The sequence below is a fragment of the Petaurus breviceps genome, unplaced genomic scaffold (assembly GCF_028583685.1).
Source record: "Petaurus breviceps papuanus isolate PSGF00001 unplaced genomic scaffold, PetGlider_PUasm1.0 90692, whole genome shotgun sequence".
Lineage (NCBI taxonomy): Eukaryota > Metazoa > Chordata > Mammalia > Diprotodontia > Petauridae > Petaurus > Petaurus breviceps.
In genome coordinates this window covers 1,529,818-1,555,459 of record NW_027187313.1, presented here as the reverse complement: position 1 = coordinate 1,555,459, position 25,642 = coordinate 1,529,818, and the positions used below count along the sequence as shown (strand labels likewise).

General features: G+C 43.0%; 1 protein-coding gene across 2 annotated transcripts in view; it reads left to right on the top strand.

Moving 5' to 3' along the window:
- The first annotated feature begins 477 nt into the window (after nucleotides 1-477).
- TOR3A (torsin family 3 member A) overlaps nucleotides 478-25,642 on the top strand; it is a 41,249-nt gene continuing 16,084 nt past the window's right edge. The window contains exons 1-6 of one of the 2 annotated variants that reach the window (XM_069065475.1): nucleotides 478-3,374; nucleotides 7,048-7,161; nucleotides 10,319-10,584; nucleotides 14,909-15,084; nucleotides 23,852-23,976; nucleotides 24,612-24,821. In XM_069065475.1, coding sequence (XP_068921576.1) covers nucleotides 3,059-3,374; nucleotides 7,048-7,161; nucleotides 10,319-10,584; nucleotides 14,909-15,084; nucleotides 23,852-23,976; nucleotides 24,612-24,821 — 1,207 coding nt within the window. In that variant the 5' untranslated portion in view covers nucleotides 478-3,058. Of the gene's footprint in view, nucleotides 3,375-7,047; nucleotides 7,162-10,318; nucleotides 10,585-14,908; nucleotides 15,085-23,851; nucleotides 23,977-24,611; nucleotides 25,539-25,642 lie in introns of those variants that run through there. The other variant, XM_069065474.1, reaches the window with a different exon arrangement.

Genomic DNA, 25,642 nt, shown 5'->3' with positions numbered 1-25,642 from the left:
GAATGATGTTTTTTAAATGCACCAAATTAAATAGGCAGGATTACAAAGGAAACCAAAGGTTAGTGAAAGTGACGATATGATTTTTTTTTTTCCTATCCAAGCTTATGGACGCTCTGAAATCTATCCTTGAAGGTCCACTGGCAGAAAGTTAAAAGGTCCTGCCTAGGAGAAGTCAGATTACCTATACCTAATTCCCTGACATCCCTGATATTGACCTGATTTTCTAGACCAGGGATCAACAAACTATAGGTTAAGGGCCAAATCGGGGCTGTTTTTCAACTGTTCACCTAAGAAGGGTGGGTGGTTTTATTTTTTTATGTTTTTTCAGACATTTTAATGTAGAATAAAATTTGTTTCGAGGAACTTAAACATGACTTTAAAAATTCTTAGCTTGGGGGACTGGCTCTCAGGCTGTAGTTTGCTGACCCCTGTTCTAGACCATCATCTCTATAACCTAGTCAAGGCTGATTGTCGAATTACTTAAAAAGTGCACTGAATAAAATTGTAACTGTATTAGAAATTAAACAACAGACTTTGTTTTCCTTCTTCCTCTCCCCCAGGCTGACTTAGGAGAATGGTAGTGGCAGTTATGCTCACCTCTAGGTCTCTCTCCCAATTTATCAAGAGCTGGTGATCCCAATAGTTCTTTTTCCTAAACCTCCTCTGCTCCAATGACCTCCTCCCTTCCCTCTCCCCTGCAGCTAATATACCTTAAACCTCATCACCTTTAACTCTAGCCTCCCAACCCGGCTCCTCTCCTATTCTATTTCTCATTTAACTAAGCTTGTTCACCATCTGTCACCTCTGGCTCACTGACCCCTCAAATTTCCTTGCTTCCATACCCAGCCTCGGCCCCATAGTCAGCCGGTTTAATGTTTCACTAGCCAACATTCTGGAATCTCTAACTTGACCCCTGACCTATAGTCATACTTGACCTGTTAAGCCTGGACTCTGGGCAAAGTCCATCATCCAGTTCCTCCACATCAGCTCTCAGGCTGCTAAATAAACAGTTAGAAAAAGTCACGAAATCCAGTGGATTCACCTACTATAAATTTATGTTGCCTAACCACAGCTGGGTCCTTACTCCTGTTCAATAAGCCTCTACTGTACTGGGGGCTTTTGGCATTCTTTATCTTTTCCCACATATCAGATATTTCAAATTGTTTTTTCTTTCTCTGACACAATAGCACTGGCCAGTAAACAACACTAGTAGTAATAATAACAACAATAATAACATTTGTATAATGCTTTAAAGCTTTCAAAGTATTTTACGAATATCTCATTTGACCCTCACAATAACTCATAATTATGAGCTATTATTATCCTCTTTTTACAGATGAGGACACTGAGGACATAAGCCTAAGAGAAGTTAAATAACTCCGTCAGGGTCATAGTGCTAGCAACATGTTGTTCATATTTAAAGAAGAACAATGACATTACGACACTGGGGTAAAATAGTGGATGATGGGTGATGTCTTCACTTTTACTTGAAATGGATTTGAGTGAGGCAGGGTTGTGCAAAGTCAGCAGCCTCCCTCTCTCTTCCAAAGTCATTGAAGTCCAGTGGCAAAAGAAGTCAGGATGACTGGTGATGGCCCAGGATGCAGTGGATGACCTTGGCATCTTCTAAATCAAGGTTATTTCCTTCATCTCAGTTAGTCTGAGGTAACACCCCATTCAATGACTACAGGCTAAGTAAGAACTGAGACAAAAGATAGGCTCAAGGGTGGGAAGCAGATGGACATTGGAGGGCTAGGCTAGTAACAGAGGTCTGGGCCCAGCCACAATGTAAGACTTATGGCCTCATGCAAATGCCTCATCAAATGGGACAATTTAATCAAGTTCAAGAGGGGGTTCCCAGAACCCTCATCAGTAAGAACTTAATACATGTATGTTGCGTTGAAGGGAACAATGCTATGATGCCTGTGGCCTCCAGAGCTAGCGGAATCCCCAAAAGTAAAGCCTTCTTCACTGGAGAATACCCCTAGTAGGATTTGGGGTATCTAGGATTCCTCTGCAGCCTGTGGATGAGACTTTTCCTGTAAACAAAATTTCCTTTGTATATAGACCCACTCCCCCAATTCCCCGGAGGCCTTTGGGGACCTCTGGGGACATTAGGTTACACAACATTAGCTGTCATTTGGACAACCCTTTTGCACTGACAAATTGCTTCCTTCAACAGACAGACCAGGTAAGTCTGCATTTTACTTGTGAGACTGTGAGAGGGAAAGCCACCAGCCCAAGGCCCCTCTGCCAGTCCCCTTTTGAGCCTGGACCGGAACTCGGATCTGTTCACTCTTAGTTTTCTCCCCCCTTGCATCGTGGGGCCTGGAGTGGCAGCAAGTGTTCAGAGCATTGAAAATGAGGCTCCCTGGAGACTGTAGCTGTGTCGGGGGACCTGGGCTGGGCCCTCACTTCCCTTTGGGGCCTCAGGCTAGCTGATTGCCAAGGGCCTTTCCCGAAGGTCTGCATATTTAATACACCTGAGTGGCAGAAGTGTCCCCAGCCGGAACTTGCAGGAACTTACGTGACCTTGGCTTGAAGCTGCTGCTGCCTGTCTAAGTGATTGACAGGGACAGTTTCAGAGTCTGGCTGCAAGTCCTTCTCCACCCACGACACCTTCCCCAAATACGCTGTTTCCTGATAACTGAGACCAAAGTGAAAGTCCCTCCCTCCCCCACCAAGTTCCTATCTTATGGACGGCCTGCCCTGGGACCTCCTCTGTTCCTCCAGGGCCAGCCCAGCAGGGGCTGTAGTTGCTCCCAGAATTCCCTTGGGCTGCCCTTGCTTTGGCTTCAGCTAGAAGGGGTGGGGAATGAGGAAGATGACACGCTGCCGTAGCTGACGCCAACTGCCAGTCTTGCCCCAGTGAGCCAGCCCTTAGCGTGGAGGAGTCAGCAAGAGCCCCGACACTCCCGCCCTGACAGCTGGCAAAGAATCTGTTGCCCTGGCAACACCAATCCCAGGCTGACGGGAAGTGAGAGATCCGCCCAACCCACCAGCCAAGGCATTTGAGAGAGCCCGCCCGGAAAAGACCCAACAGAGCCCGGGTGCCCTGATGCTCACTTCATCAGGCAGTCCCAGAAGACACTTGGGACATCCGGATTCTCCAGGCCACCAGGCGATGTTGTCCCGCAGGCCTGCTGTGTTTCTCTGCCTTTTATTGCTGCTGCTTCCTGAGGCAGCTGGGGAGGATGGGGGAGAGACCTGGTGGAACAGACAGGGGGCCCCCATGGTCAAAAAGGTGGGGAAGGGCCTAAAGGACCGTGTGAAGGCTGTGACAGCTGTCTCCAAAAAGTACTGGACTTACCTCTCCTGCAAAGTGTGGTCCCAGGACTGTGATGAGGAAAAGGGAGCTGCCTCCAAGTCAATGGGTAAGACACAGCAGCCCCTTCACCCCTCCTCCCCAGCCCAAGGTACCTCCTGATTAATAAGTATAACTTAACGTCTACATAGGAGGGCTGATCTAGAGCTGGAAAATCCCTCAGAAGCCATCTAGTCCAACCCTTCACATTTTATAGATGAGGACCCTGAGGCTTAGGGGCAATCAAGTGACTCCTCCAAAGTCATATGACTAGTAAGCTTTAATGGTGGGATTTGGACACGGGTCCCTTGGGCTCTAGATTAGAGCCCATGCTTCTTCCCTTCTCTACTGCACGACCTCACAGAGTTGTGAGGTTTGCAAAGAGCTTTATGTACATTATTTTATTCCTTAATAACACTCTCTATCACCCCCAGTTTATAAAGGAGGAAACTGAGGCTTACAAATTTATGCCATCTGGAAGTGAACTTACCTTGTCTGATCTGTTTGAGTGACTTGCCCATGACGAAACTTGGCTGGGAAATGTCAGAGGCTCCCTAATCCAGGTCTCATTTGACGTCAAAGACCTTCACTCTATCCCATCCTACCAGGTCCCACATAATCTCCTTGGCGCTTGAGAGCCAAGACTTGGAGGAAGGGCTGGGATGTGAAGAACTTGACTGAATCTGTGTCCCAGCTGCCCCAGTTCCCTGTGATCTGGGGCTCCAGAAGGATTATCAGAGAGGACCAGCTGAGCAGTACCCTTCCTCCTTTCTTGGTTTCCATGGATCCGTCCATAGTCTATTCAGTTACTCAGCTGTGCCATGTTGAGTGTCAACACGGTCTCTTTTTTTTTCTCCCTCTCAGGAGCACAGCCCCAAAGGATGGACTCTGTATGGTGAGGCCAGCCTCATACATGGTGGCTGGTGCTGAGCATCAGGGATACCTTCCTTCCCCTTCCAACCCAATATCTGTGTCTCTGTGTCCTTGACAAGTTCCCCCCCTTGTCTACCACAAGTACTGACAAAGCACATTCCTTTACTTTCTGGGCTGCCCTGAACCCTAGGATTAAGTGAAGGAGCTATCCCTAAGAAGAAACATTCAGATAGAGAGGCCTGGGACACCCTGGTAGAGGTTTGTGAAACTCCTCTTGGGATGAGGGCCATATTCAGTCACATACTCACTCTCTCCTATTCCCTTGACTCTCATGGAGCCCATGATTTAGGAGGAATACAGGGGTATGTATAACAGAACAGCTAAGTGGTGCAGTTTATAGAGTGCCATGCTTGGAGTCAGGAACACCTGAGTTCAAATCTGGCCTCAGACACTTACTAGCTGTGTGACCCTAGGCAAGTCACCTAACCCTGTCTGATTAAGTTTCCTCATTTGTAAAAGAGCTGGAGAAGGAAATGGGAAACTACTCTAAGTATCTTTGCCAAGAAAAGCCCCAAAGGGGTAACAAAGACTTGGATACAGCTGAAAATGACTAAACAACAGCAACAACAAAGGGGCATAAGGGGAAGCTTTGGGCTGGGAACTGGGAGATGAGAGTCTTAGTCCTAGCTCTGTCACTAACAAGCCATGTTATCCCTTGTTTCCTCTTTGGGCCTCCCTTTCTTTTTTCTGTAAAGCTGAGGAGGTTGGAGGATGCGATTTCTAAGATCCTAAGATGATTCTGTTTCCAAAACTCAAACCAAATCCTATGACAACAAACACTGGAGAAATCCTCTGTCCAACCAAAAAGCTTCAGCAAATACCCATTTATTTCAAATCGTATTGAATACAACCAAATTTCAGTATAACAAAGGGTCTGGCGCAGGTCCTAGGATTTTGTTATAATGGGATTTAACATAGAAAAACAATGTTTATTTCCATCTGGGGTGGTTCTACATTGTGCCTCTGCCATTAACATCTAAACTCTGATGCCAATCAGTCCCTTCTCTGACATGTTCACTGTGTGTGCAGGGAATTCTGAGGGGGTAAAACATGGAAGTAAAGGAGGAGACCAGGGATGCTAGCTGGGTGTTTGGGGTTGTAGCTCGATAGATCCAGATGGGAAGTTCCCAACCACCAACCATTAGCAGAATGCCAAGGATGTGAAATCCAACTTTCTGTTCCCTGGGGAATTTGAAGCGCCAAGTAATTGGGGAAAGGAATAAGTGGCTTGTGGTTCTCTGGGCTGGTGACCTTTATCTCCCTGGTATAGTAGCAAGCACCCTAGCACACCCAGGATGGCCTTCTAGCACAGGTTCTTTGATCTGCTTTGCTAACCCCTTAAAGGGGTCAACGATCTTACTTTAATTACGGGTAAGTAGAAAATACAAGCAGAGAAATTAGCACAGAGATTCAACAGACAGGGCTCCAACTGTCTGACCAAAGTAATGCAACCACCTACACACAGACTGGGGAAAGCACAAACCTCTGAGTCATCAGGGGGCTCTTAACAAATGGCTACTCAGAGTCCAGTCCAGGAAATCAAAAGGTCCTTCTCATGAGCAAGCTCCCAAAGCAAAATACCAGTCTCCCAGTATATATTGTTTTCAACTAATAGGCTCAGAGCAAGAAGGCATCACAACCCTTGTGACTCTGCCTAATTAGCTTAGTCCAAAAGGTGTGAAAACCTTTCTCCAAGCAAGACTCCCTGTAAGCAAGCTTCTCTCTAAGCAAGTTCCTCCTTAGGCAAGTTCCTCCACCAGGGAATTCTATGTGTCTCAGGATGTGTCATAGCTGTGAAGGCAGCAAGACATCCATAACTGAAATACCTGTGAACACAGCTCCTGTTCCAAGGGAAAAGGGGACACATGTGGTCATATAGGTCTGTTAATGGGAAGATCTTCATATTCCATTAACATTACACCTGGGTAGATGACTGGGCAGCTGCCCTGCTGGACCCTCTGGGCTCTTCCTCAGAACAGAGTTAGCCTCACTATTCTGAGTAAGACAAGAGGCCTCCAGAGGAAAGGAGAATAATACAGGCAGTATGGTAAAGGGACAAGAACATGGTTTGAAGTCAGAGCTGGCTTTGAATCCCAAAGTTGCCCAACATGTATGTACAGCCTTGCACAACTCATTTAATAAACGGAAACAAACAAATGTGTTTTAAGCTTTTATTAAGTGCTAAATACCTCTTTGGAGGTCTGAGGATACAAATAAAAATGCAAAGTAGTCCTTGTCCTCAAGGAGCTTACATTCCAACTGAGGGAGACAGTGGCCTTGGAAAGTTATGATGAATAGATCCACTGTTGATTGATTGACACCCTTTCCAGGAGTGACGGTTATTGATTTGTTTATAGTTCCAGAACCAGAAAGAACAGGGGAAAAGGGATGATGAAGTGAATTTTGGTGGGAGCTGGGCCTGTAAGCACCCAATAAGAACAGAAGGGCAGCAGGATGGGAGTTCAGGGGAGGAAAAGATGTGGTTTTTCATTGGTACCATCTGTGGTTCTGTTTCTTTATCTGCACAGTGAGGCAAATGGACCAGATGATTTACAAGGTCCCTTCTTCCTGTTAATCATATGACCTGAACTTCCTTCTATGAAGCCCAGCTTTCAGAAAGCCCCTTTCCCAAAGCCCCTGGTACTCTCCTGGCTAGCCATAGGGTGGATAGCTAAGGATAGCCATAGGGTGGTGCCAAGAGATAGAACAATTCTCACAAAAGAAGCCGAAGAACAAAGACTTCCTTGCTTGCTCCAGGCTCCAGCGTGGCTGTTCTCACCTGTTCTTCTTTCTTCCTATTCCCTCTCTAGGGTGGACCCTTCCCCTACTGGGCCAGCAATACATGGATATTCTTTCTAACTTGTACTGCCACTTCAAGGAGTGCTGTGACAGGGAGGACTGCAGAATAATCAATAACATCACAGGTAAAGACAGTTCACCACAACAGCTCACATTCATATGGCATTTTACAGCTTTAAAAGTACTTTTTGGTTTGAGCTTTGGAACAGAATCATCTACCTTAGGACCTTAGAAACTGCATCACCCAATCTCCCCAACTTTACAGATAAAGAAACGGAGGCCCAAAGAGGAAAAGGGCCTTAACTAAGGTCCCATGGCTGATAGGCATGCTGTCAGCTTCATTTTATACATTAGGAAATTAAGGCTTGGAGGAGGGTCAAGTAACTTGTCAGAGGTGAAGCTGTTTGACTAAGGATCCAGGATCAGCTAGGAAGGGAACCTAGGCTTCAGCCCCCATTTCCACAAATGAGATAATATTTGCAGAGTGTTTAATACAATGCCTGGCATAAGGAGGTGCTTAATAAATGCTTCTTTCCTTAGGAGGAAGCCCTGGGATCCGGGAGTGAGGGGAGGCAATCAATCTATTAACAAGAACTTATTAGGCAGCTACTTGTATCAGTAACTATGCTAGGCACCAGGGTTATAAAGATAAGAATGAAACAGTCCCTGCCTGCCAGGGAGCTTATATTCTTTTGTGTAAGTATCAAATGAAACAAAATAGACACAAAGAAAATACGATAGGAAAAAAATATAAGGCCTAGCTGCTGGGGGTGTCAGGAGTAGGCATCATGTAAGCAGTATAACTCTTTCAGAAGAACTTCAGGAAGCCAGAGAGTCTAAGACATAGACTGCTCTAAGATGAGAGCGCCCTTGTGGGATGGGGCAAAGCCTGTGCCAAAATCGAGACAGAGGATGGAATGTGATGGAAGCAGCTTAAATCGTGGTCAGATCTCCCTGCATATTGTCATTCAGTGCTGTTTTCTAGCCTGAGCTGACTGAGCAGCCTGATTATGTGTGGGTCACCCCAGAGGCAGGGAAGCATAGGGAGACAGGGGGGTCGTTTCTCCCAGGCCATCCACTGCTGTCAGGAGTAGATTGGTGTGGAGCACAGCTGAGAGCAGTCTGAACCCAGGCGTTCTCTGTGAGCCTCCAGCAAGGGCATGAGAGCCCCCGAAGTCATGATTTGTTAAATATTCAGAAACAGCATTTCTCCTAATGTTCGGTGAAGGGCCCCAGAAACTATGTGTGACTATGCTCTACTTCACTGCAAACAATGCTAATTGCAGAATATTTCTCTATAAGAAAAGTAAGAATGAAGTCCAAACCCACAAACCTTTGCACATGCATACTGTAGGCATTGTCCTGTGCTGATGTGCTGATGTAGTTTAGATTCTGACCTTGCCCTCATGAAACTTGCTACCTCTTCTGGGCATGCGATGAACAGAGATATAACCACAACACACATGATGGTTTTAGAGAGATGTAAAACTGTTTCAAGTCCGAGAAGGAAGGTTCTTACTGGCCAGGGCAGTCGTGAAAGTCTCCATAAAGAAGGAGCCAATGGAATTGAGCTTTATAGAATAAGCAGAAATTCAGTAGGTGAATCAATCAGTTAATCAACAAGCATTTATTTAGCACACACTTTTTACCAGGCACTATGCTGGGCATAGAGGGTTACAAATATAAAGAATGAAACAACCTTAACTCATAAGGAGCTTACCTTCAAATAAGGGAGATTAGAAGTAGATATAGAAATATACAGCACAAATATAAAGTTAATAAATACATATAGCTGAATACAAGGTAGTCTTGGAGGGAGGGCACTAGCAATTGGGGGGATCAAGAAAAGGTTTCATGTAGAAGACAGTGCCTGAGCTACATCTTAAAGGAAGAGTGATACTCTATGATAGGTAGATTGTGAAGGTAGTATTATTTCCATATCACAGATAGGGAGTTTGGGAGATGTGAAGGGACTTGCCCAAAGTCATGTAGAAGTCTTTGGGAATACAAAAAACAGCTCCTCACCACTGCATGGTTATTGGTCCCTATCCTACAAAATATAAGATCTAGGAGTAACTTTGAGAATCCTTCTCCATCTAAGGTCCCACAAATGAAACATTTCAGTAATTCTCTAAGATCTTGAAGGAAGGAGATTTTATAGCATCCTTCAGTTCCAGGCAGAAGGTATCCAAGCTTCAGGCAGGAGTTGGAGTAACTGACCTAGTAAGCCCCATCCAATTCTGAGACTCCATCAGCATAATTTTGAGCAAGAAAAATATAAAGATCACCCAATCCAACACCTTCATTTAAAAAATTAGGAGGCTGAGGATCAGAGAGATTAAATTTCTTGCCCAAAGGCACATATCCAGCAAGTAATAGGGCTAAGATTTGAACTTAAACCCTCTGATTCCAAATCCAAGGCCTTTTCAACCATAGTAAACTATGCTGTCCTTTATGTCTCCCTAGTAAGCTCTGCACAAGTATGGGGGCTGTGGTACTTCTGAGAGGGCAGGGAGGGAATCATGTGTAGACGAGGGCTAGGGAGAGGACATCTCAGTTCCTCTGAATCCAGCTGGACAATGCAATGGGATCACCATTTAAGCCCTGACTTTGTGATGTTGCCAAACAACATAAGATTCTGGGCTTTAGCGCTGGAAGAGCCCTTATAGGTTAGCTGACCCAACCCCCTTCTTACAGAGGAGAGCAGAGGCTGTGTCATTGTTCATATTTCTATCCCCAGAGACTCTCACAGGGCCTTTCACATAGTGGAGCCTTAACATGTTTATTTAATTCATTTGTTAATTAGTCAATGAACATTTATTCAGCACCTATGTATCAAGCATTATGTTAAGCTCTGGGATACAAAGAAGGGCAAAGAAAAAAATGGTCCTTGCTCTCAAGGAGCTCCAAGTGTGATGGGAGAGGCAACATGCAAAAAATGATGTGCAAATAAGTTACATGCAAGATAAGTGGGAGATGATTGACAGAAGTAAAGTACTAGAATTAGGGGGATTGGGAAAGTTTGCTGTCCCTTTTGCTGCAATTTAGGCCCACTCATCTCTAGGTTTATACTCTGGTGTGACAAAGAATGACTGATCCCTAGCACTCCCATATAAAAAATGGAAGACTGGAATTAGATTATCCTTCAATATAGTTGTATTACTTTGGGCCCTGAACCTAGTTATATTACTGTGTAATGACTGATGGGTGTGTGTGTGTATGTATTTGTGCATCTGTGTGTGTGTGTGTGTATACCTGTGTGACTTTTCCCTCTCCTCTTAGGCCTGGAGATAGACCTAAGCACCCGACTACATGGTCAGCACGTGGCCAAGGAAGTGGTTCTGAAATCAATAAAGGGCTTCCTTTCAGTGCCCCAGCCAGAGAAGCCTCTAGTCCTGTCATTCCATGGCTGGTCTGGTACAGGCAAGAACTTTGTGGCTCGGATGCTGGCAGATCACCTATACCGAGATGGGCTGGAGAGTGAGTGTGTTCAGGTGTTCATCTCCATGCTTCACTTCCCTCATCTGAAATATGTGGACACATACAAGGTGAGGAGAAGCCCTGGAGAGTCTGTGGAGAACATCCTCAGTCAAGAGGCCACGGGTATGGGGGAGTCCTACCCATGAACCTAGTCAGGAGTCTCCTAGACTGAAGGATGCTGCAGAAGACACTCTAAGGACAGGCTCTTAGAGGAGACTGAAAATGTCAGAGGGAGGCAGTGGGAGAATGAATTTCCGAATTTCATTAAGAACAAGGGGGGGGGTTAACCTTTAAAAGAAATCAGCATCTCTGCACAGCTTCTCTCTGTTTAAATGCCACTATGGGGGCTGGGGTACTTCTGAGACAGCAGGGAGAGTATCGTGTAGGCTAGGGAGAAGACAGCTCAGTTCCTCTGAATCCAGGTGGAGAATGCAGTGGAATCACCATTTAAGTTCTGACGTTGTGATGTTGCCAAACATAAGATCCTGGGATTTAGAGCTGGGAGAGACCTTAAGGGTCAGCTGACCCAACCCTTATCTTAACAGAGGAAGAAACAAAAGGCTAGAGAGATGAAATGATTTGCCACATGTCATCAATAATCCTCCATAGAAATGAATGGTAAGACATAGACTCATGGAGCATGAGAATTGGACGGACATTTTCTGATAAGTGAAGTACCCAGGGTGGTGTGGTGTAATGGAGAGGAAGCTAGCCTGAGATCCAGAAAGACCTAGGTTCAAGTCTTGTGCTATTGGCCATGCAACCCCAGGAAACTAATTTAACCACTTGCTGTACTAGGCAAGACTAAGACTAAGTTGCAGAGAAAATACCAAAATGCATTGGTAGAGAGAGTTTCTTCATCAATATGATAAAGAATGGCCCTGGGCACATAGTAGGCATATAAAAAATACTTATTGACTGACCGATACTGATAAAATCATAGATCCAGTTCCTTTCCTTATTTCAAAGTACCAAAATCAGGTCGCCAATGAAACTGTTATCAGAAACTCTGAGGTTAATTCACAAAATCAGAGGAATGCATAACTGATTATTTTCAAAACATAAACGATGAATTCTGACAAGATCTCCAGTAGAATATTTCAACAAGCTTCCTCTAAAGTGTTACTGGGGGTTCTCATCAGGCCATGGAGATGACCCAGAGCATAAGGTCTGCCAAGTCTCATCAAGCTAGAAAAAAACTTGGCATTTTCCACAAATGTCTGTTTGTCATCCAAGACCAGCTGGGTAAAGTTTAGAGAGCTTTAATGTGAGACTGTTGGCAACCCAATGAGGGTAGTTTTCGGGCCAGGAAGACCTGTTTACCAAGGTATTGATCTGGATCCATGGAGGGATGGAATCATGCATGGTAATCAAATGAAACCAAAAGTGGTTCATATTGTGGAGGTAACCTAGAGATGAAGATGGACAGATCAGGGGGACCAGAAATTCTTGGGTGAGAATTACTGAGAGATAATGGAGCATTGGGTCAAGGTTGAGTCAAAGTTGGAAGAAAGTGAAATCAGAATAGGATATATGAAGAAAGAAAACTGGATTTGGAGTTGCCAGGCCTGAGTTTAAATTACAGTTCTGCCATTTTCTACCTGGGTGTTATTGGTCAAATTGACTTTCTGGAGCCTCTGATCTTCATTTGTAAAGTGAAGAGTGTGAGACTTCAGAAGTCTCTTGCATCTCTAAATCTAGGGCCCTGTTGCCTTCCCTGACATTGTAGGGGAGTTTTCCTCCTTTGGTTTTCAGTTTTAATTTTTAGAGTTTTTTTCCTTTGAAATTATTAAGGCAATTTATTGGGAAGCTCATGTTAACAAAAAAATGAGGTTGGGGAGAGGCACAATGGTGTAGTAGCTAGAGACAGATTTCTTAACATGGAGTCCATGGATCTGGGCATCTGTGGATAGATTTCAGGGGGTCCCTGAACTTGAGTGGGGAAAAATCCCATCTTTATTTTCACTAAAAATTTAGCATTTCCTTCAATTATGAACAAAGACAACAAAACATCATTCTGAAAAAGGGTCTATAGGTTTCACCAAACTGCCAAAGGGGCCCATAACACAAAAAAGGATTAAGAAATCTTGGGCTAGAAGGTCAGCCTTGATGTCAGGAAGATACACATCTAAATCCTGCCTCTAATATTATTAGCTGTGGGACTGTGGGCAGGTAAGTCACTGAACCCCTCAGCACCCTGGACAACTTTCTAAGAGTCCCGTTGTAAATGTGCATTCAGTGGTGGATAGTTTCTGCCTTAGGAATAAAACCCTCCTCCCACCACCCATTCCAAGAGGAAATGGATTACTATTGAAACCTGCTAGTTACAGTCTAAGCTTGTACAGCAAAGTCTGCGTAGGTGAATGGGGATGCTGCCTAGGTGCTATCAATACCCTCACCTCAAAATTGTGCCTCATCATGCAGAAACTAAAGGCTTCCTTGATCAATTACGTGATGCCAGATTGCATCCAAGTTTCTTCCAATTCATCATAGGATCAAACAGGCAAGCATATGAACTTTGTATTTTGGCCTAGGGCTTTTGACAACATTCTATAAATTTTTATTAAGCACTGTTAAGCACTGTGCTGAGCATTAGGGAAGCATTTTGTAAGTACTGTGTAAGTACATGGTCCCTGCCCTCATGAAGCTCATCATCTAATAGGATAAAATACATTTAAATTGTTTCATGCTAATAATGTTAATAAACACAATCTAAATGTGGGCAGTGCTTTATCCACAATAACCCTGAAGTCAGGCACTGTAAAAATTATCCCAATTTAAATATGAGGAAATTGAGGCTCAGAGAGAAGTAGATCATTCATAATCACACATTTAGGATCAAAGGATAATACTCAATTTCCATCCTAGAGTAGCTCTAACTATTAAAAACTTCTTCCTACTATCCCCAAAATCCACCTCCTTGTAGCTGCCACCCACTGGTCCTCATTCTCACCTCTGCAAGCATATGTAAGAAAAATAAACTTTTTTTTCCACATGACAACCCTTGAAATATTCAAGGACAGTGAGAGAACATCACTACCACCGCCCCAAGTTTTCTCTTGTCTAAGACTAAAGGGCTGAGGTCTGGAGTTGACGTGTTTGTATACACCCATGAGTACACAGGCTGGTGGTGGTGTGTGAATAGAAGGGCATGCTCTGTGTATGGTGGTTAGAGGGGACAGAACTCTGTAGTGTGTAACTCCTTACACACCTGAACCTGAAACCTGAAATAATTTCAGGTAAGGTGAAGATTTCCAGGTGCTCTCAATACTCTGCTCACCACTGTGCTTCGGAAAGGGCTTCTTTTTGGAGCTGAAGAAAGATTTGTCCATAAAATAAGGGTGATTTTTTCAGTGTGGGCATTTCTTCCGCCATCACAGATCAAACCCCCTCCAGGGCTTAATAGATAGTCTTCCTTGGAGAGTTGCTGTGACTGAAGAATTCATTACCCTGTGGCCAAGCCGGCCATGAGTTGTGTCCTCAGAGAGTAGACATATAGTCCGTTACCACTACCATAGTTGAAACTGTTCTAGCTTGTTAGGAGCTGACAGTATGCAGACTTGATGACAGAGTCCTTAGGAACCTCTGCACCACCAGGGGTCCTTGGAGAAGGGTTTCAGTGGAGTCATCCAGTATTTTGTAGAACACCACAATAGTAGCTAGCATTTCTGTAGCACTTAAAGGTTTGCTAAGTAAAAAACATTTGTTACATCATTTATCTTCACAAAAACCACCTGAGGTAGGTTCTGTTATTAACTTCATTTTACAGATGAGAATAAGCTGAGGTGTACAGAGGTTAAGTGACTTGCCCAGGATCCCATAACTAATAAGTTTCTGAGGGAGGATTCACCCCAGGTCTTTCTGATTCTTAAGTCCTGCACGATTATTCCACCTAGCTGCCTCTAGTAATCTATTAACATTAGTAATTGGTAAGAGTTCACCTCACATAGCTTAGCATAACTATACACTACCTTCATCTCCTTATAGTTTCTGGAATATTCTCAGCTGGAACATTTATTCTGGGGACCATCTAAGAGGTTCCTGCCCCTCAGCTCACTCCCAACAGCAATAGATGTTCTTGGAGAAAAGATGCTTCCATCCTCTCAAACTTCTCAGTACTCATGATAATGGCTAGTACTTATATAGTGCTTTAACGTTTGCAAAACCCTTTACAAATCTTTTTTATTCTCACAGCAACCCCAGGATGTAGGTACTGTCCTTATTCCCATTTTATAGTTTAAGGAAAATGGAACAGAGAGATGTTAAATGACTTTCCCAGGAAGAATCTGAACTCAGGTCTTTCTGAATCCAGGCCAAGCACTTAATATCCAACCCAATGCCTACCTAGCTGCTTTAATGACTCACCCTACTTTCCCATTTATCTCTGTGCAGGAAAAGCTGATGGAACAGGTAAGTGACACAGTGAAGCACTGTGGCCAAGCCCTGTTCATCTTTGATGAGGCTGAGAAACTACCCCCAGGGCTGCTGGAGACTCTGAAGCCATTGCTGGATCACTATGACACCATCAGGGAGGTCGATTATCGGAGAGCCATTTTCCTTTTCCTCAGGTGAGAACAGGGGAGCAAGAAAACGGAGGGGCCAAAGTATAAGCCAGGAACTCCTGCTCCCTCAACCCTGCTTCCTGGGCATTAACATAGGGTCAGGCTGAGAGCTTTTCTGATGGAACAGAGTTTGTCATGTGTGGTATGGGGCTGTATCACCAACACATGTAGCCCTTGACTCTATCTTCCCTCAAGCTGTTTTCCAGTTGTGTCATGGGTTGCTTTTCCCCCCCTGAAACTAGACTACAAAAGACTCAGTCATAAGGATGTCTTATTTCTCCCACTATGTGTAAAAGTCTTGGACACATGGTACTCAATAAGTAAATATCGGCTGATTTATGGAGTAATTACTATACTGAAGATTAATGGATGAGAAAGGACGACATAACTCCAGCTTTTGAGTAGGCAAAGGGATGTTTATCTGAGAAATGTGTGTAAGTGTTCTGTTTCCAGTGTGGACAGGGAAGACAAGAAGGGAATGAATTTAAAATGATGACTGGCAGGTAGAACTTTTGAATTAGATACCAGAAAAGAACTGCCCCAAACTGTGAGAAGGTGAAACCCTAAACTATATTACTAAGGAAGACTAAGTAATCTCCTTAGATTTAAAGAATAATTATAGCTGGCTTGCTTTCTAAAATTATTTGAATACACATACTAGGTAAGTCTGCAAGGATGCTTCCTCTTCCACGCAGGGGTCAAGGAAAAACATCCTCATTTTAAGGAAAGTTAGATTGAGGTATAGCAAGGTGAGGCCATTTGGCAACATTTCTTTGTCCACTAAATGACTTTTCCATGTCACACTTGAATGTTAAAAGGATAGTATCAACTGGGGAGGAGCTAAGAATTCCAGGGAATTTAGAGGATTGCCTTTCCACAGGACCTTCTGATCAAATTCTGGACAGAAGTAACTCCTCTCTAGGTGGAAAAGTTTGAAGTGGATGCACTTTGGTGTGTATCTCTTCATTGAAAAAGTGGACTCAGGAGATGAATTGGCCTCATTAAATGACTCCTCAAAAATCTTCTGCCATGACCTCTTGATTGACTGACTTAATTTAGTCTTAACTACAGATTAGACTTAGACTACATATTACTTTTATTTATCCATTCACTTATTGCATGCATTTCTCTCCTCTTGGTATTTTCTTCCTTCACAATAGCTCGAGGCCCACATTTACTCTCCATCTTCACTAAAAATGATGACTGCTCCTTCTCCTTTCTTTTTATTCTTTCCTTCTCTCTTCTCCTTTCACCCCTGATCCCTATTCTCCTTCACACACCCACAGCAAGCACCACATCAGAATAAGAAATTGGAGACTTTTTGATCTGTGTTTCTCAAATCAAATTATACTTAGGATGTGGAAAGCCAAAGAGAATTTAGTTGGTTTTTTTTAATCCAAAGTGTTGTGACTCTCTTTAAGGGTCAATCAGTCAATAAGCATTTATAAATGATCCCTGTCTTCAAGGAGTTCATTCCCAAGAGGTGGGCAGGAGAGAACCCAGGTTGGGAGGAGAAGGAGGGATCACATTTAAGTTTTTAAGTAATAAGGCCATTTGTCCCCCAAAACTTCACAAATTAGTAAAAATTGCAACAAGTGACTGGCAAGCATTGTTCTGGACAGCCCTCACCTTTTGTGTCCTCTTTTCTAGACTGGTAAGACAGCTCAGTCTTTCTTACTCCTCGTTTTATTTGGTTGGATGAATATCTGTTGGGAAATCACTTGTACTCACCCACTGGTCTTTGATTTGTATAAATTTCATCATGGCACAGAGGTCAGGTTGTGAGATTTTTCAGATAAAAGTTTGCTTTTGTAATATTTGGGTCACTGACCTTATTCAATGTGCTCTTCTCCCAAAGCCATCACCTGTCTGCCCAAATCAGCACCTTTCCCCCACTGACTTGTCTTCTTTCGGACTTTGTACTCTTGGACAAGCTTTGAAGGAGACAACCTTGAGTCCCTGGGAGAAAGCCGCCAACAGGAAAAGATTTCCTGATTTAGAGTCTAACTTAATGGTGATAATTTGGCGACTCTTCCCACCCTCAGCCCCCTACTAAGTCAACCATTCAGTTCACCAGGTTGATTGAATCTTTTGAATAGAGAGCACTGACTTTGGTAATGTGTGTAAAGAAACTGAAGGTAGCAAAAAATGACTTCTGTCTCATAGAATTGACAGGAAGTGAGTTTAAAATGAACAGAAACCCAGATTCTAATAGATTTAGAACTATGTGCACAAATGTGAAGGGAATAGGAATCCTGCTCTAGCTGGAATTGATTGGGCAGTCATACAGAGAGAGTCTTTGGGTGAAAGTTAAAGGAAGCCTTTCTTCCTTACCTGTAGGTAGTTAGGGATTGTGTGCATTCTCATCCACTTCCATTATCAAGTGCAATTAATGGACTTTAGGAAAGTCTCTAAGACCCGTCTATAAGGCCTATAGAAGACACGGCAGGTAAGAGGATATAAAAGGTTAGATGCCAGAATATTACTTTAGCACTTCATCAAATATAAGGATTACATCTTCTACAATGTCATTCTGATCCCATTACAGATCACTTGAATGCCTGCTGATTCTTGCTAAAAGCTTGGGACCTGTTTTCAAGTATCCTAAACAAAGGGGTGGGATATAGTTAGCCTCTGTATGGGTAAAATGTTAACAAATAAACTCTGGAGGGGTTTTTTGCTTTTTATCTAAAGAACTTTTTGTGTTTGCATGAAAAGCAGACACACAGAGAATGTTTGTGATGCACCGAGCTTTTGATGTGATGCAGGAGAGGAATAGGAACAAAAATTAGACATAGGATTTCATTACTAGAGAGTAATGAATCATGAGTCTCACCAAAGTAGATCAGTACCTTTTCTGTAGCTTATAGTCTCAGAGTTCCCCAGAGGCCTAAGAGATTAAGTAACTTGCCAAGGATCACTCAGACAGCCAGTCAGAGACAGAATGTGAACACAGGTCTTCCTACCTTCTAGAAGGGCTCCCTATGCTCCATGACAAGCTCTCTCTCTTTATTGTAGGAAGTCTCTTAGTCCTGAAAACTCCCAAGCCTGAACTTGTTCATGGAGGTGGAGGAAGTTTCCTGGTTCAGCTCCTCTTGGTTGCTTTCCTGATGGGGACCTGCTCAGTAGGCTTAGGGCCTGTAGAGCTAATGAGGAAACATAATTGTACTTACCTATAAGAGCAATGGTTTGAAGAAAATGGTGGTGAGCTATTTTCTATTCTGACAAGGGCAAAGGAGAAATATTTTAATTTATGATCAGAGGAAGACTAGTAGAAAAAGTCCTAGGTCAAAGGTCAGGATCCCTATGTCTTAGTACCAATTTTACCATTAACTAAATCATATTCCTTTAGGCAAGTGGCGGAGCTCAGTCCTCACAACACTAACATGGAGATATCACCATGTGGTTCATGGGGATGGTATGAGAATTAAATGAAGTCAGGAAAAAGTATTATGCATACAAACTACTTGAGAGTGGGGAATTTCTTTCCCTAGAGATTTTTAGGAAAATCATGTCTTACCTGATTTCCTGTCCTCTGATTTTTTTTATTGACTTAGAGCCAAATATTTAGATAGATTACACTGGATAAGAATGAATGGCCCCTTTGCACTATAAGTGTGGTAGTGGTTGAAACTGACACTCAGGAGGACAGTTTCTTCATTGATGAAATGGGGTGAAGATCAGAATTAGCCTAAGAAATACTTGTGGGTGAAGCATGGGGTTAGGGATGAGAGACCTTGGTTGTTGGAAAAGACCTTGATAATCATCTAATTCAGAGGGTCCCAAACTTATTTGGTCTATTGCCTCCTTTAAAAAAAATTATTCAGCACCCTCCTGGAAATCTACTTTCTTTAACCCTTTCACTTTTTTTTTAATCTGTGTACTTTCAAAAAACCTATAAAGTATTTTTTTAAATGATACATCTTAAATTTAATAATTTGTGATAAATTTGTGGGGGTTTTTCCTGCACTGAAATTTTGATGATGCAATATTGCATCATAAAACCATATAGTATTGTATTGTAAACAAGTCATTACACACACATATTCCTGCTGATGCATGTTGGACTTCCCGACAACAGGCAACAGGCTTGCCTGCCAACACTTGCTTGTTAAGACCTGTTGGTGGACTTGACCCGATTGGTTATAACTTGCATTTTGTGTGCTATTGGAAAATAATGTAATCACTACAACTTTAACTATGTTACACAACAGATGAAACATATATGAATGGTTTTTCAAAATTTTCTTATCTTTTCTTCCTTCTTTATGCTTCCACTGCCCCCTTATTTTTATTCAATGCCTCCAACTGCACCCAAGGTTGATACTGCCTCCCTGGATTGTTCCAGTGCCCCCCAGGGGGCGGTACTGTCCACTTTGGGAACCTATGGTTACAACTAAAGTTACAAAAGAGGAAACTAAGGTACAATCTAGTCAGTCAGTAAACATTTCTAAAGTGCCTGCTATGTGCTAGGCACTGTGCCAAGTGCTAGGGATATAAAAAGAGGCAAGGATTGTTTCTGCCCTCAAGGAGCTTACATTCAAATGAGGGAGACAACAAGCAAACACACTGTATACAAGATAAATGAGAAACAACAGAGAATGGAATTAAGAGGGATTGAGAAAGGATTCCCAAAGATGAGTTTTTAGTACACAGACTTCCTTGCTGTTACATGAACAAAACACTCCATTTGTCAACTGTAGGCATTCTCTCTGGCTGTTCCTCGTGCCTGGAATGTTCCCTCTCCTCATCTCTGCTTACTGGTTTCCCCAGCTTCCTTCAAGTCCTAACTAAAAACTCATCTATAGGAACAGAGGAGGCTTATTCAGGAGAGGCTGCAAAGGGGAAGGCTTTGGCAACAGACAGGAAGTGTGGGGGGGAGGAGTGAGAGATAATGAAAAATCAAGGACAACACTCTAGGTTACAAGCCTGAGGGACTGGAGGACGGTTTTGCCCTTTATGGTTATAGGGAAGCTGGGTGGCGGGGGTGAGGGTGGGAAGGGTTAGGAGGCAAGATAATGAGTTTGGTTTTGGACATACTGAGTTTAAGATACCCACTGGATATCCAGTTTGAGACATCTAAAAAGCAGTTGGAAATGCAAGACTGGGGGTCAGTAGAGAGGTTAAGACAGGGATAAGGATGTCTGTTTTGTTAGCATAGTAATTAAATTTGTGGGACCTAATGAGATCACCAAGTAAAGTAAAGAAAAAAAGAGGGTCTAGAACAGAACTCTTTGGGACACCTACAGTTAGAAGGCATGATCTGAATGGGGATCCAGCAAAGGAGACTGAGAAAGAATGGTTTAATAGACCAGGGGAGAACCAAGAGAGGGTGGTATACTGAAAACCTAGAGAAAAAAGTAAATCAAGGAGAAGAGAGTGATCAACAGTGTTAAAGGGGGCAGAGTGGCCAAGAAAATGATTGATAAAAGACCACTGGATTTAGCAATTAAAATCTGGTCATTTTAGAGAGAGCAATTTCAGTGGAATGATGAGGTTAACAAGAGAGGGGGAGGGAAGAAAGTGGAGGCACCCATTGTAGACAGTCTTTTACAGGAGTTTTGGTCACAAAGGTCAGAAGAGATATAGGATGATAGTTAGCAGAGTGGAAGGATCAAGTTTTTTCAGAAGAGGGGAGACATATGCATGTTTGTAGGCAGCAGGGAAAAAGCCGTAATAGTCATTTACAATGAGAGGAAAGACAAAGAAGGTCTACAGTATTTACTCCTGGAGAAAAAGAATAAAGCCTAGAGATACTGCAAAGCCAAGGAAATTCTGGCTGCATGGAAAGGTAGATTGGGCTTGGGAATTGAGAAACATGGAACTCACTGAAAACTTCTTGAAACTGTTTTCTCATCCATAATATGAAGAGAACATCCTCTGTGAAATTTAGGTATGTTCAGAGCCTGTAGGACAAGTTTATAGCTAGAAGGGACTACATTATAAGTCACCTAGTCCAACACCCCTCCTTCTACAGATGAGAAAACTGAGGACCAAAGATGAAGTGATTTGAACTTAATTCCTTCAAGTCCGGTGTGCACCATATAAACATGGCCATACTAATCAAGAACCAGGGGACTATATAATTCTCCTGAAGGTGGATAGGAGAGATTCTGGGCAGAGGTTTGTGCTGTATTGTTATCTGGATACCTTCCAGTTAAGGGAGACAGATATGTCTAAAACTGAGTTCACTTTCTGTAGATAATTATACTACAGGACATTCACTTGGCTGTGTAACAGGGTTGACTTTTCACCTGATAACTGATTATGTATTCCCTGTGTATACAAATGACTAGAAGTCGAAATCTCTTTCCAGATGAGTCTGCCCATAAGTCAAGTGAGCTGGCACAGGGTGAGGAGTTGAGCAAGAGCTTTAGTAAACAGAAAAAAAGGACATCTGGAAGTATGCACAGAGCAGTAGGAACCCAGAAAAAAGGGATGGATGTGTGGTTAGAGGTCCCAGTCCTTTCTTTACAATCCATACATGCAGCACCTAACACCCAGGGTGCTCAAGAGATAGCTCAATGTTGAGGATAGTCCGATCGGCCTCCCAGGGCAGAGAGATATTTGACCAGGGTATGAACCATTAAAGCATGGAACTTTATAAATAAGAATAAGAAAGGTTAAGTGACTGGTCCCAAATCACATGGTGTGGATGGTAGCAACTAGCAACCCAGATATGAATCTGGGTTATCTCTTGTCAGACCCTGTCGATGCCAACATGCTGAGGTCTGCTTGTTGAGGCTTTGACAAAGGGAGACGGGAAGAGAAGGAAGAAGGAAGGAGGAGAAGGGCTCATGCTTTGTGTCCGTATGGGCCATAAGGGATTCACCCAGGAAGTAGATTAATGACATAAGCCAAAGGCTCATATTAAATCACAGGGTTGTCCTTCCCACTATTCCTCAAACAGGGTCATGTTTATATGGTACACACTGGACTTGGGAGTTGGAGGAATTGAGTTCAAATCACTTCACCTCTGGGCCTCAGTTTTGTCATGTGTAGAAGGAGGGGTGTTGAACTAGGTGACTTATAATGTAATCCCTTCTAGCTATAAAATTATTTTCCTACAGCCTCTGAACATACCTAAACTTCACAGAGGATGTTATCTTCATATTATGGATGAGAAAACTGAGTTTCAAGAAATTTCAGTGAGTTGCACAATTTTACAAAACTAGCTAATAATGTCATTAATATTTTAAAATACATTTTATTAATACTTTTTGTTTTTATATTGCAGTAATTTCTGGGTGGAAAAAACCTTCCAACCTTCTCAAAAAAAAAACCAATTGAACATAAGCATCAGATACAATGATTGCATCTGACAATGTACGCACCATTTTTTTCTAGCAATCTTATGACTCTCTGACACAAGCTTTATTTGATCCTTGGTTGTCCAGGACCATTTTTGGTTTTTCAGTTACTTAAGAATTTAACTTCATCTTAGGGATCTTTTTATTTCCAACGCTGTAGTCACTATGCATGTATTGTTCTTGTGGGACTGCTTATATTTCATCTCATCATTGATACTTATCTCCACCAATTCATGCAAATCTTTACATTTCTCTGAATGACTCATTTTCTCACTTCTTACTACACAGCCATATTCCACTATGTCTATAAACCAAACATTTTTCAGCCATTCTCCAACCAATGGACACCGACTTTGTTTCTAATTGTTTGCTACCACAGAAGGTGATGCTATGAATATTTTGGTATTTTTCTGTCTTTTACTCCTTTAAGCTATTTGCCCAATAGTGGGATCACTGGGTCAAGGGATTGACAGTTTGGTCACTTTTCTTGTGTAATTTCAAATTGTCCTCCAGAACAGTTGGGCTAATCCACAGCACCACCAACAGCGTCTTCGGACAATCAACGGTGTTGCATTTTGGAGTCAGCTTTGCCAATCGGTAGGGTAGGAATCCAGGCAAAAAGAGTCTCTGCTCTCAAGAAGCTTACAATCTGATTGTTGAGATTATATGCAAACTATGTATCAAAATAATTTGTTTTCATTTGAATGTCTCTTACAATATGCTACTTGGAACATATTTCCCAATAGAGTTTGAAATTTTTCTTTTGAAAACTGTTCACATTCTTTGACGATTTATCTATGAGGGAATGACTGTGTGTTAGTTACATATTGTACAACTGCCCATACGTACAATCTTGGCTATCAGACTTCTATCAGTGATATTTAATGCAAAGCTCTTTTTGCTCTTTCACTTATTTGATGTTCATGGATCTTGTTCTCACTGAGTTTCTCTAAGATTGTTATTTCATCTACAAAAGGAGGAACCGACTAGAGTCTCTTAGATTTGCAGTCTTACTTAATTTTAGTGGCTTCCCTCTAAGAATTTTAAAAAATCTATCCCGTATTTATCGTATTGGTACCATCGTTGTTTGCACAGTCTCCCGCATTAGGCTGGGAGCTCCTTGGGGCTGTTACACTTTTCTCTGTATTCCCAGCACAGTGTCTGACACATGGTGGAAGCTCCATAAATGCTTGTTGACATCATCAGCTCTAGGGCTAAATGTATGATCTTATCGTTTGCCCCAGGGTCATACGGAGATCCTTGAATTTGTTAGGTCCTGGCTGCTTCAGTGCTACTTAGATGATACAGCAATGTCCTCCTCTCTCCAACTCCTGGTTTAGAACAGGATTTCCTGGGGAAAGATGTGGCTCTACCATGCCCTCCCCAAACAAATGCACTATTTTGTTGGAAGGCGTTTTGGTACAAAAGGGGGGGGAATAACAAGCCCTTTCATGCATTTTCAGTAACCTTGGGGGCAACACCATCAATGAAGTGGTCCTGAGCTGGCTTAGGGCAGGACGGTCCAGGGAAGAGATCACGATGGAGGACCTGGAGCCCTACCTCCAGGCCGAGATTCTGAAGTCAACAGGTAACCAGGCCGAACCAAAGTTAGGCCTCCCTTGAAGGCAGCTACAAGGGGTGAGAGGGGGGCAACGAGGCAGCCCTTGTGATACTGGCTGTGGGAGGTGGCTACTGAATGATCATCTTGCTATGCCAACGTGGCTTCAACAGCTTCAAATCTTCTGTTTCCTTGACCTCATTTTGCCCAGAATAGTGAGTGTATATGGGAGGAGGGAAGAGTGAGCTGAAACTAGTCTTTTATAAAGATTCTCTAACAGATGAATTTGAGACGATGGCCCCAGAGGTAATTTTTTTTTTTTTTTGCTTTTTGGAGGGCAGTTGGGGTTAAGTGACTTGCCCAAGGTCACACGGCTAGTTTTTGTGTTAAGTATCTGAGATTGGATTTGAACTCTGGTCCTCCTGATTCCAGGGCTGGTGCTCTACTCCTTTCACCACCTAGCCACCCCTGCCCAGAGGTCTTTTGATGTCAATGTCCTTTCTCTTCTACAACACAGAGAAGGGAAAACTGACCCACAGCATTTTGGCAAAAGCTATGTGATTTTTAAACAAAAGCAGTAATCTTTCTGTCCCTGGCCTTCTGAAAACTTCAGTGGTACAGGACAGAGTGGTGAGGGCTTCTGTGACACTGGATCTTGTTTGCAGATAGCAACTTTGGCCACAGTCAACTTGTGAAGGAAAACCTGATTGACTTCTTTGTACCCTTCTTGCCACTTGAGTACCATCATGTCAAACTGTGTGCTCGAGATGCTTTCCTGGCCCGGGACCTTGAGTATACCGAGGAGACACTGGACAAAGTTGCTAAGATGATGGTCTATGTACCCAAGGAAGAGAAACTCTTCTCTGCTCAAGGCTGTAAGTCCATTTCCCAGAGAATCAACCTCTTCCTGCCTTGAGGGCCACCTTAGAGGACTGCATGAAAGCAGAGGAAGCCTGTCATTTACCTCTCCACAGACCAAAAGGCCTCCTAGGAACATAACTTGACACCTGGACTCTTGCAGGAATATCAACTATGGAACCCTTTTACCTTGGGGCTTTGTAGGGCAGGCAGAAAAGCCTGAGCTCTAGCAATCATATGCCTGGGGTGTGCCCGAAGAAGGGCTACTTGCCAGTCACAAAATTATTTTGGTGCCTTTTAGGGGAAGCTTCCATGGGCTGAACAGTGGTTGCTGGACAGTGGGAGGGGAGATTTGTACACAAGAAAGGACAATGGGTAAAGTGACAAGTTGGGGCATTTAAAGTGAAAGCAAATCCTATTTGTATGGCTCTTAAAGAAGCCCAGAGTTAAAGAGGAAATGCGGTTTAACTTAAATAGGAGTTAAGAGCCTTTCTGCTTTCCAAATTGTTTCCTTGGAACATCCCAGGTATAATCAGTGGGAATTCAGGAACAGGAAGTGAGACAGAGCCTTGGCCAGTGCAGGAAAAGTCTAACCACCAGGGAAACATTATCACAGTTTCTCTGTTGCTTCAGATTTTTAAAGGGAAATTAACTTTTTATAAAAAAGTTAGGGGGAGGAAGAGGGAGAATTTATGTTAGATGTGTAAAGATTAAAATTTTATATTTTCCTAAAACCTTTTGTGTGATTTCTTGCAAAGTTGAAATATAAAGCCATGCTACAGGGAGGCCTGTCAGCACACACCAAATTGGTTCTGATAATCCAATTCAAAGACATATT